General features: G+C 49.3%; 1 protein-coding gene across 3 annotated transcripts in view; it reads left to right on the top strand.

Moving 5' to 3' along the window:
• The first annotated feature begins 298 nt into the window (after positions 1-298).
• Positions 299-11,748, top strand: part of mus81 (MUS81 structure-specific endonuclease subunit) — a 61,022-nt gene continuing 49,572 nt past the window's right edge. For all 3 annotated transcript variants that reach the window (XR_009508814.1, XM_059955194.1, XM_059955191.1), the window contains exons 1-2: positions 299-424; positions 9,312-9,525. Coding sequence is in view for 2 of the 3 variants with exons in the window: in XM_059955194.1 (XP_059811177.1) it covers positions 9,403-9,525 (123 nt within the window). In the remaining variant the exon portion in view is untranslated. The remainder of the gene's footprint in view (positions 425-9,311; positions 9,526-11,748) is intronic.

The following is an 11,748-nucleotide window of genomic DNA, read 5'->3' as shown; positions in this document are numbered from 1 at the left end:
GAAATGTATGGACGGCGTTTTATTGTAATGAACAAACGGACAGTGGGTTCTTATGATTAGTTTGCAGATAAATGTTCTAACTGGGGGTGACTACAACCAAATGAGTCACACAATAGGCAGACGGACAGTGTGTTTATTGATCTAATAATCATTTATTTTCCAATCGCCCACAACCTTGAAACATATATTTTCTGGCAATAGTAATTTAATAGTAATGCAGAGAGAGTTCGCTCCCCTCTTGTGCCCGGGCGCAGCGGAACTAAAAGAAGGCGTCCTGAGAATAAACATTCCGGCCGGCCGGGGACTGTTGTTGGGGTGGCACCCACTTCGGCTGGCTTCCGGAACGGGCGGACAGACGGCGGTTACCGTGACAACGCGACGGGGGCCGGTGAAGTGAGGGAGCGCCGCTCCACGGGAGGAGGCGGTGAGGAGGGAGGGGAGGCGATGAGGGATCTCCGCAATGAGAGAGAGGAAGTGATGAGGGATCTCCGCAGGGTGGGAGGAGGCGGTGAGGGAGCGTAGCATTATAGAAGTGCTGCACCGTGGGAGGGGAGGACTGGACTGTGAGGGCGGTGAGGAGGGATCTCCACACCATGGGAGGGCTGGTGGAGAGCGGAGAGGGAGCACAATGGGTGAGGAGGGATCTCCACACCATGGGAGGGCTGGTGGAGAGCGGAGAGGAGGGAGCACAATGGGTGAGGAGGGATCTCCACACCATGGGAGGGCTGGTGGAGAGCGGAGAGGAGGGAGCACAATGGATGAGGAGGGATCTCCACACCATGGGAGGGCTGGTGGAGAGCGGAGAGGAGGGAGCACAATGGGTGAGGAGGGATCTCCACATCATGGGAGGGCTGGTGGAGAGAGGAGGGAGCACAATGGGTGAGGAGGGATCTCCACACCATGGGAGGGCTGGTGGAGAGGGAAAGCTACACCGGCCGGAGGGGTGGTGAGGAAGCGCTTCATCGTACGAGTTGCACTCTGTTGCCTTAACCGGTGTCACTGAGGCAAGATTTGTCTGTCCTGATCACAGTCCCGCTTGTCACAAACAACTGGAAATCAAACACACAAGACTCTGGGGAGGAACTCAGCAGGCCAGTCAGCATCTATGGGAAAGGGTATTGTCAATGTTTCGGGCCGAAACTCTTTTGGCAGGACCTGCCCTGCCCTCCAGCATTTTGTGAGTGTTGACAGTTCAGCTTGTGGCAAATCACTGCACATATTGACTGCCAAGGTTTGCTGTGGTGACAACGATTCCAAAGATACCGAATTAACCCTGAAGTTCTTCAGGACATCCCGAGTAGGACTGGACGTTCTGGACTGGTGCAGAGTCAACAACCTGTCTCTTAATGTGAACAAAACGAAAGAGATGGTTGTTGACTTCAGGAGGCACGGAGCGACCACTCCCCGCTGAACATCGAAGGCTCCTCGGTAGAGATCGTAAACAGCACCAAATTTCTTGGTGTTCACCTGACGGAGAATCTGACCTGGTCCCTCAACACCAGCTCCATAGCAAAGAAAGCCCAGCAGTGTCTCTACTTTCTGCGAAGGCTGAGGAAAGTCCATCTCCCCCCCCCCCCCCCCCATCCTCATCACATTCTACAGGGGTTGTATTGGGAGCACCCTGAGCAGCTGCATCACTGCCTGGTTCAGAAATTGCATCATCTTGGATCGCAAGACCCTGCAGCAGATAATGAGGTCAGCTGAGAAGATCATCGGGATCTCTCTTCCCGCCATCACGGACATTTATACTACACGTTGTATCTGCAAAGGTAGCAGCATTATGAAGGACCCCATGCAACCCTCATACAATCTCTTCTCCCTCCTGCCATCTGGGAAAAGGCTCCAAAGCATTCGGGCTCTTACGACCAGACTATATAGCAGTTTCTTCCCCCAAGCTATCAGACTCCTCAATACCCAGAGCCTGGACTGACACCTTGGCCTACTGTCCTGTTTATTATTTATTGTAATGCCTGCACTGTTTTTGTGCACTTTGTGCAGTCCCGTGTATGTCTGTAGTCTAGTGTAGCTTTCTTTGTTTTTTTTATTGCGTAGTTCAGTCTAGTTTTTGTACTGTGTCGTGTAACACCATGGTCCTGAAAAACATTGTCTCATTTTTACTATGCACGGTACCAGCAGTTATGGTCGAAATGACAATAAAAGTTGACTTGACTTGACTTGGATAGAACTGACACAGAACAGCTTAGAGGAAATACCATCTTCAGCTTGCACTGGGGCTGGGAATTCAAAGGGAGCATCGCTGGGGTGATACAGCAAGCAAGCCCAAAGAGTCCGTGCCAAACATCCACCCATTTACGCTGATCCCAAAATATCCTCCCCACCCATCATCAGAGAACCCTCCCCCGCCTTGCAGGCCAGCTCTCTTCTCCCTGCTGCCATCTGGTCGAAGACACAACAGCCTCAGGATTTGCACCACCAGCTTCAAGAACAGTTACTACCCCTCAACCATTAGGCTCCTGAACAAAAAGGGAATAACTACACTTTGTGAGATGTTCCCACAACCAATGATCACACTTTAAGGACTCTTTATTTCAGGTTCTCGTTATTTGTTGATATTTATTTATATTTGCATAGTTTGTTGCCTTCTGCACTCTGGTTGATCTTTCATTGATCCCGTTACAGTCACTATTCTATAGACTGGCTGAATATGTCGGCAGGAAAAAGAATCTCAGGGTTGTATGTGGTGACATACGTGTACTTTGATAATGCAAAGTTATGTTCAACTTTGAGAGGGAATCTATCTATCTACTTAATGAGATACAGCCTGGAATCGGCCCTTCGAGCAATGCTGCCCAGCAATCCCGATTTAACTGAGGTCTAATCACGGGACAATTTACGATGACCGATTAACCGATAAACCGGCAGGTCTTTGAAATTTGGGAAGAAACCCTCGCGGATCAAACAAACCCCGTCACTGGCGGTGGCAGGAATGGAATTAACGGCAGCCTTTTGTGGGTGGCAATCTTCCCATCCACGGACTTAATGCAAATTTCTCTTAATCGCTGAAACAACCTGCGTCTACTCCCGAGTTTTCATTTGCTAAGAAGGTCTTGGCTGTGCAGAGAAACTCAATGCACTCACAGGTGGAGTGTGTAACCTGCACACGCTCGCACAAAGACTGGAGATCAGAACCGGGTTTATTATCGTTGACAAATGCTGTTTTGAGGCAGCAGTGGAGTGCAATTCATAATTTGAAAAATTACTATAAGTTACAATAAGAAGCAAGTGAATTGTCTTGCCGAAGGGTCTCAGCCCAAACGCCGACTGGACTTTATTTCCATAGATGCTGCCTGGCCTGCAGAGCTTCTCCAGCGTTTTGTGTGAGTTGATAAAGAAGCATAAAAATTAAATAAGTAGCACAAAACAAAAGAACAAGATATTGAGGTGGTGCTCACGGGTTCAAGGACCATTAAGAAATCTGATGGCGGAGGGGAAGAAGCTGTTCCTAAAACATTGAGCGAATGTCTTCAGGCTCCTGTACCTCTTTCCTGATCAGAATCAGGTTTAATAACACCGGCATGTGTTGTGAAATTTGTTGCCTTTGCATTAGTAGTACAATGAAATACATAATGAAATCTGGGAATAACAGTAAGAATGTATATATTGATTATTTAAATTAAATAAGTAGGGCAAAAATAGAAATAAAAAAGTAGTGATGTAATGTTCATGGGTTCGATGTCCATTGAGAAATTGGATGGCAGAGGGGAAAAAGCTGTTCCTGAATTGTTGAGTGTGTGTCTTCAGGCTCCTGTACCTCCTCCCTGATGGCAGAGGGGAAGAAGCTGTTCCTGAATCGTTGAGTGTGTGTCTTCAGGCTCCTGTACCCCCCCCCTGATGGCAGAGGGGAAGAAGCTGTCCCTGAATCGTTGAGTGTGTGTCTTCAGGCTCCTGTACCTCCTCCCTGATGGCAGAGGGGAAGAAGCTGTCCCTGAATCATTGAGTGTGTGTCTTCAGGCTCCTGTACCTCCTCCCTGATGGCAGAGGGGAAGAAGCTGTTCCTGAATCGTTGAGTGTGTGTCTTCAGGCTCCTGTACCTCCTCCCTGAAGGCAGAGGGGAAGAAGCTGTTCCTGAATCGTTGAGTGTGTGCCTTCAGGCTCCTGTACCTCCTCCCTGATGGCAGAGGGGAAGAAGCTGTTCCTGAATCACTGAGTGTGTGTCTTCAGGCTCCTGTACCTCCTCCCTGATGGCAGAGGGGAAGAAGCTGTTCCTGAATCGTTGAGTGTGTGTCTTCAGGCCCCTGTACCTCCTCCCTGATGGCAGAGGGGAAGAAGCTGTTCCTGAATCACTGAGTGTGTGTCTTCAGGCTCCTGTACCTCCTCCCTGATGGCAGAGGGGAAGAAGCTGTTCCTGAATCACTGAGTGTGTGTCTTCAGGCTCCTGTACCCCCTCACTGATGGCAGAGGGGAAGAAGCTGTTCCTGAATCACTGAGTGTGTGTCTTCAGGCTCCTGTACCTCCTCCCTGATGGCAGAGGGGAAGAAGCTGTTCCTGAATCACTGAGTGTGTGTCTTCAGGCTCCTGTACCCCCTCACTGATGGCAGAGGGGAAGAAGCTGTTCCTGAATCACTGAGTGTGTGTCTTCAGGCTCCTGTACCCCCTCACTGATGGCAGAGGGGAAGAAGCTGTTCCTGAATCACTGAGTGTGTGTCTTCAGGCTCCTGTACCCCCTCACTGATGGCAGAGGGGAAGAAGCTGTTCCTGAATCACTGAGTGTGTGTCTTCAGGCTCCTGTACCTCCTCCCTGATGGCAGAGGGGAAGAAGCTGTTCCTGAATCACTGAGTGTGTGTCTTCAGGCTCCTGTACCCCCTCCCTGATGGCAGAGGGGAAGAAGCTGTTCCTGAATCGTTGAGTGTGTGTCTTCAGGCTCCTGTACCTCCTCCCTGATGGCAGAGGGGAAGAAGCTGTTCCTGAATCGTTGAGTGTGTGCCTTCAGGCTCCTGTACCTCCTCCCTGATGGCAGAGGGGAAGAAGCTGTTCCTGAATCACTGAGTGTGTGTCTTCAGGCTCCTGTACCTCCTCCCTGATGGCAGAGGGGAAGAAGCTGTTCCATAATCGTTGAGTGTGTGTCTTCAGGCTCCTGTACCTCCTCCCTGATGGCAGAGGGGAAGAAGCTGTTCCTGAATCGCTGAGTGTGTGTCTTCAGGCTCCTGTACCTCCTCCCTGATGGCAGAGGGGAAGGACCTGTTCCATAATCGTTGAGTGTGTGTCTTCAGGCTCCTGTACCTCCTCCGTGATGGCAGAGGGGAAGAAGCTGTTCCTGAATCGTTGAGTGTGTGCCTTCAGGCTCCTGTACCTCCTCCCTGATGGCGGAGGGGAAGAAGCTGTTCCTGAATCGTTGAGTGTGTGTCTTCAGGCTCCTGTACCTCCTTCCTCATGGCAAGGGTGAGAAGAGGGCATGTCCTGGGTGGCGGGGGTCCTTAATGAGGCACCGCTCCTTGAAAATGTCCTGGATACTACAGAGTCTTTTGCCCGTGATGGAGCTGACTGAGTTTACAACTCTCTGCAGCTTACTTTGATCCTGTGCTCGCCAGGGTACATCTGTAGAAGTTTGCGAGTGTTCCAGGTGACATACCAAACCTCTTCCAACTCCTAATGAAGTATAGCCGTGCCTTCCTCGTGATTGTTCAGTGATGGTAGTGGTGAGAATGGGTGCCACCTTTCGAAGGTCGGGATTGAACCCAGGTTCGCTGTATCCGTGTGGAAATGAATCTACCTGCTGGTCTACTCCCCCCCCCCCCCCCAATATCTCACCGCAAGATAACAGAAACATGGAGGGGTACCAAAGTAAGGCCGTTCTGGTATCCCTCCCTGTGAGTGCGTGGGCTTTCTCCAGGTGCTGTAGCTTCTATTGTAGTTACTGTCTGGGTAAGACCACGCACCAGCTAGGGGAATGAGATGTAACCCAGGCGAAGTCATTGACTGCTATCTCTCAGATACAGGCCTTTCAGTCCATCTAGTCCATGCCGAACTTATTGCAGTAGAACAGAGTGATCTAGGAGTAATGGTGCATAGTTCCCTGAAGGTGGAATCTCATGTGGATAGGGTGGTGAAGAAAGCTTTTGGAACGCTGGCCTTTATAAATCAGAGCATTGAGTGTTGGAGTTGGGATGTAATGTTAAAATTGTACAAGGCATTGGTGAGGCCGAATTTGGAGTATTGTGTACAGTTCTGGTCACCGAATTATAGGAAAGATGTCAACAAAATAGAGAGAGTGCAGAGGAGATTTACTAGAATGTTACCTGGGTTTCAGCACCTAAGTTACAGGGAAAGGTTGAACAAGTTAGGTCTTTATTCTTTGGAGCATAGAAGGTTGAGGGGGGACTTGTTTGAAGTATTTAAAATTTAAAAGTTGACGTGGATAGGCTTTTTCCTTTGAGAGTAGGGGAGATTCAAACAAGAGGGCATGTTGAGAGTCAGGGGGCAAAAGTTTAGGGGTAACACGAGGGGGAACCTTTACTCAGAGTGGCAGCTGTGTGGAACGAGCTTCCAGTAGAAGTGGTAGAGGCAGGTTCGATATTGTCATTTAAAGTAAAATTGGATAGGTATATGGACAGGAAAGGAATGGAGGGTTATGGGCCGAGTGCCGGTCGGTGGGACTAGGTGAGAGTAAGCGTTTGGAACAGACTAGAAGGGCCGAGATGGCCTGTTTCCATGCTGTAATTGTTATATGTTTATTCTGCCTAGTTTCATTGACCGACACCTGGACCATAAACCACCCATCCATGTACTTACCCAAACTCCTCTTTCACTTCCCCCATCACTGAACTGTTCCCACAACCTATCGACTCTCTTTCAAGGACTCTTCATCTCAAGTTCTCATTATTTACTGTTATTATTTTTTTCTCTTTTTGTGTAATTTTGTGGTTTGCTGGTCTTTGCACGTTGGTGGTTTCTCCATCCCTTTGCGTGCGGTCTGTCATCGATTCTATTGTGTTTCTTGCGTTGCTGTGATTGCCTGGTGGCTGGCAGACTGCTTTACCGTACAGCCGACCCGGGTTCATCTCCCGCCACTGCCTGTCCGGAGTTTGTACGTTCTCCCCGTAACCGCGTCCAGAGAGAAGTTGGGAGGTTAATTGGTCACTGTAAATTGCCCCGTGATTAGGCTGGGGTTACATCGGGGGATTGCTGGCCGGCACGGCTCAAAGGGTTGAAAGGGCCGATTATGCGCTGTAACTCAATAAATAAATGAATGAGTGAGTCAATAAATAAATATCAAACAATCAGTCAGTCTCAGGGTTGTATACGGTGACATATATGTGCTTTGATAATAAATTTACTTTGAACTTTTAAATGTTGAAATTGAACCCGAATGGAGTCACGAGTTTGCATTTGCTAAAGTGATCTTAGTTCTGTGGTAAATCTGGACTAACTTTTGTTTGTGTACAGAACGAGGGCATTTGGCTCTTGAGTAATCCCATCCTCCCTACCCTCACACACAGCTCAAGTTTATTGTCCGGTGAGGTACGGTGGAAAACTTGGATCAGACAACGCACAGAATACGTTAAACATAAACTATGCATACATTATATCGACATCGTCATCGTTGTGTGCCGTGTCGGATGACGTAGGCGGTCTTGGTCTTCCGTGGTTGACCTTGGAAAATATTTCTGCACAAGTGGTTTGCCACTGCCTCTCCTGGGCAGACGGGTGACCCCAGCCATTATCAACGCTCCTCAGAGATTCTCTAACACAAGGAAGTCTGCAGATGCTGGAAATCCAAAGCAACGCACACACACGACCCTGTGGGAACTCAGCAGGCCGGGCAGCGTCCATGGAAAAGACATTTCGTGCCGAGACCCTTCATCAGGACTTCTTCCTGAAGAAAGGTCCTGGCCCGAAACTCTTTTCTGTGGGCGCTGCCTGACCTGTCGAGTTCCTTTAGCGCCCCAGGCGTGTTGCTGATCAGAGATTTTCGGCCTGGCATCAGTGGTCGCCTGACCAAATTGAATTGAATTGCTATAAATTGCATACGTAGACGGAGTCGTAACGTAAAGATTTTTACTGCTCACGTATGTGAAGGATTTAAGTAATAAAGTCAATTCAATTCAAGCCAGGACTTGTGGTATGCACCAGATTCTCCTTATGACCATCGTCTCTTCATGTGACCCTCATGGGGGGGAGGGTTAAGCAGGTGCTTCAGTTTGCCCAGGGGTGACTTGCAGGCTGGTGGAGGGAAGGAGCGCCTTACACCTCCTTTGGTAGAGTGGTATCTCTACCCCGCCGCTCTATTTTTTAAAAAAACTGCACAGAACAGGACATTACTACAAAAAGACACAATCTGAGTCTAATCAATGGGAGAGCACAAGACAGTCCACAGTGTTCTGTTGCTGAGATAGGGTTCAGGCCCCGATGAAGAGACTCGGCCCGAAATGCCAACTATTTATTCCCCTCTGTAGATGCTGCCTGACCTGCTGAGCTCCTCCAGTGTTCAGTGTATGTGTTGCGCTGGATTTCCAGCATCTGCAGAACCTCTTATGTTTCAGGTTAGGGTGGCGCATTAGGGTCACTTTGAGGGCTTGGCGGCTGTGGGGGAGTATCTGTCCCTGAAGCCGGTGGTACGGGCCGATGTGCGGCAGCAGTCAGAAGAGGGGCCTGGCCGAGATGGCGGGGATCGCTGAGGCCTTCTCAAGACTGGTGCGGGCTTTGCCCACCGCTCTCCGCAGCTTCTTGCATTCCCGTGGCGGGTCACGTTCCAAAACTCCTCCCAACTCTCAAACTCGTTACCCCCTGCTAGGGGTAACTTAGGGGTCAATTAACCTGACGTGCACGTGGGGCGATTTACGGTGCCCAGTTAACCCACACATCATTGGGCCGTGGCAGGGAAGGCAAGTGGTGACGCAGCCAATGAATGAAAGGCAAGGGCCAGATCAAAGTGCGGGCGGAGGGAAAATCACCCCCCTTGTGCTTGACCTCATCACTCGAGGTTCTATGTCACGCAACCCTGCCGCTTTGATCTGGTAACGCCTTTGGTAACCAGGTCCAGCACTTGCCTTTTTTGTGATCTTCCGCCTCCTCCTTACACAAGTTTTAAGGTTCGTGGTTGTGGTGATGGGGTTACTATTGATGTTTCACGTGGGTGACGTTGGGTTGAAGGAAAGAAGTCTTTGAGTGTCTAGGCAAGGGTTTGTGGGGGCAGCTTTAGGTTGAGGGTTAGTGTGTAATTATGCAGGCAGAAGGAAAATACTCCCTCTTGTGCTGCTTGATCTCGTTACTGGAGAACACAGGGAGGACGTGTAGTTGGGGGGAGAGAATCAGTGGAATGACCTCAGTCTCTGTCTTTCCCCCTGCCCAGCTCTGGCTCGAAGGTTCGCTCTCCTCCGCCGATGGTCTGAGCTGCTCGGGGTGTTGACGGTGGTGGACTGGCAACCAGGCCTGCGTCAAACATGGAGTACGGGAGGGAGGAGATGGTTCCGGTCTGCCCGAACCCCCTCTTCTTGCAGTGGCTGGTGGAGTGGCGAGACATGGCAGCGGAAAGGCAGCACAAGTCACAAATTGTTTACGAGAAGGTTTGCTAAGTCCCATGTCATACCTTATACAGGAGTTAACTGTCTCTCCAGCTCCTGTACTCAAAGGGAGAGGGTTAGACAGGAGGAGAAAGAGAGTGTGGATTAGACTGGCTGGGGCATTAAGTACAAGGGGTGGTTAGACTGGGTAGGGTGGTTAAGGGCACTGGGGGTGTTTGGTTAGATTGATGGTGTATTTAAGGGTGAATGGTTTGGTTAGATTGAGTGGGCTATGTAAGGGCATTGGAGGTGTTTGGTTCAGATGGTGGGGTATTTACAATTGTGGGTGTGTTTGGTTTAGTCTGGGTGGAGTACTTAAGGGTGTTGGGGAGATTTGGTTTAGTCTGGGTGGGGTATTTAAGAGTATTGGGGAGATTTGGTTTAGACTGGGTGGAGTATTTAAGGGTGTTGTGGAGATTTGGTTTAGACTGGGTGGGGTATTTAAGGGTGTTGGGGAGATTTGGTTTAGACTTGGTGGGGTATTTAAGGGTGTTGGGGAGATTTCGTTCAGGCTGGGTGAGTTGTTCAATGGTTCTGGTGTTTGGTTTCGACTGGGTGAGGTATTTAAGGGTGTTGTGGAGATTTGGTTTAGACTGGGTGAGGTGTTCAAGGATTCTGGTGTTTGGTTTAGACTGGGTGGGGTATTTAAGGGTGTTGGGGAGATTTGGTTTAGACGGTGGGGTATTTAAGGGTGTTGTGGAGATTTGGTTCAGACTGGGTGAGTTGTTCAAGGGTTCTGGTGTTTGGTTTAGACTGGGTGGGGTATTTAAGGGTTCTGGTGTTTGGTTTAGACTGGGTGAGGTGTTTAAGTGTTCTGGTGTTTGGTTTAGACTGGGTGGGGTATTTAAGGGTTCTGGTGTTTGGTTTAGACTGGGTGGGGTATTTAAGGGTGTTGGGGAGATTTGGTTCAGACTGGGGGAGGTGTTCAAGGGTTCTGGTATTTGGTTCAGACTGGGTGAGGTGTTTAAGGGTGTTGGGGAGATTTGGTTTAGACTGGGTGGGGTATTTAAGGGTTCTGGTGTTTGGTTTAGACTGGGTGGGGTATTTAAGGGTGTTGGGGAGATTTGGTTTAGACTGGGTGAGGTGTTCAAGGGTTCTGGTGTTTGGTTTAGACTGGGTGGGGTGTTTAAGTGTTCTGGTGTTTGGTTTAGACTGGGTGGGGTATTTAATGGTTCTGGTGTTTGGTTTAGACTGGGTGGGGTATTTAATGGTTCTGGTGTTTGGTTTAGACTGGGTGGGGTATTTAAGGGTGTTGGGGAGATTTGGTTTAGACTTGGTGAGGTGTTCAAGGGTTCTGGTGTTTGGTTTAGACTGGGTGGGGTATTTAATGGTTCTGGTGTTTGGTTTAGACTGGGTGGGGTATTTAAGGGTGTTGTGGAGATTTGGTTCAGACTGGGTGAGGTGTTCAAGGGTTCTGGTGTTTGGTTTAGACTGGGTGGGGTATTTAAGGGTTCTGGTGTTTGGTTTAGACTGGGTGGGGTATTTAAGGGTTCTGGTGTTTGGTTTAGACTGGGTGAGGTGTTTAAGTGTTCTGGTGTTTGGTTTAGACTGGGTGGGGTATTTAAGGGTTCTGGTGTTTGGTTTAGACTGGGTGAGGTGTTTAAGTGTTCTGGTGTTTGGTTTAGACTGGGTGGGGTATTTAAGGGTTCTGGTGTTTGGTTTAGACTGGGTGGGGTATTTAAGGGTGTTGGGGAGATTTGGTTTAGACTGGGTGGGGTATTTAAGGGTTCTGGTGTTTGGTTTAGACTGGGTGAGGTGTTCAAGGGTGTTGGGGAGATTTGCTTTAGACTGGGTGGGGTGTTTAAGGGTTCTGGTGTTTGGTTTAGACTGGGTGGGGTATTTAAAGGTGTTGGGGAGATTTGGTTCAGACTGGGGGAGGTGTTCAAGGGTTCTGGTATTTGGTTCAGACCGGGTGGGGCGTTCAAGGGTTCTGGTGTTTGGTTCAGACTGGGTGGGGTATTTAAGGGTGTTGGGGAGATTTGGTTTAGACTGGGTGGGGTATTTAAGGGTGTTGTGGAGATTTGGTTTAGACTGGTTGGGGTATTTAAGGGTGTTGGGGAGATTTGGTTTAGACTGGGTGAGTTGTTCAAGGGTTCTGGTGTTTGGTTCAGACTGGGGGAGGTGTTTAAGGGTGTTGGGGAGATTTGGTTTAGACTGGTTGGGGTATTTAAGGGTTCTGGTGTTTGGTTTAGACTGGGTGGGTTATTTAAGGGTGTTGGGGAGATT

The sequence above is a fragment of the Hypanus sabinus genome, chromosome 31 (assembly GCF_030144855.1).
Source record: "Hypanus sabinus isolate sHypSab1 chromosome 31, sHypSab1.hap1, whole genome shotgun sequence".
Taxonomy (NCBI): Eukaryota; Metazoa; Chordata; class Chondrichthyes; order Myliobatiformes; family Dasyatidae; genus Hypanus; species Hypanus sabinus.
Note: the sequence above shows the minus strand (reverse complement) of the source record. Positions and strands in the feature narration are given on the sequence as shown.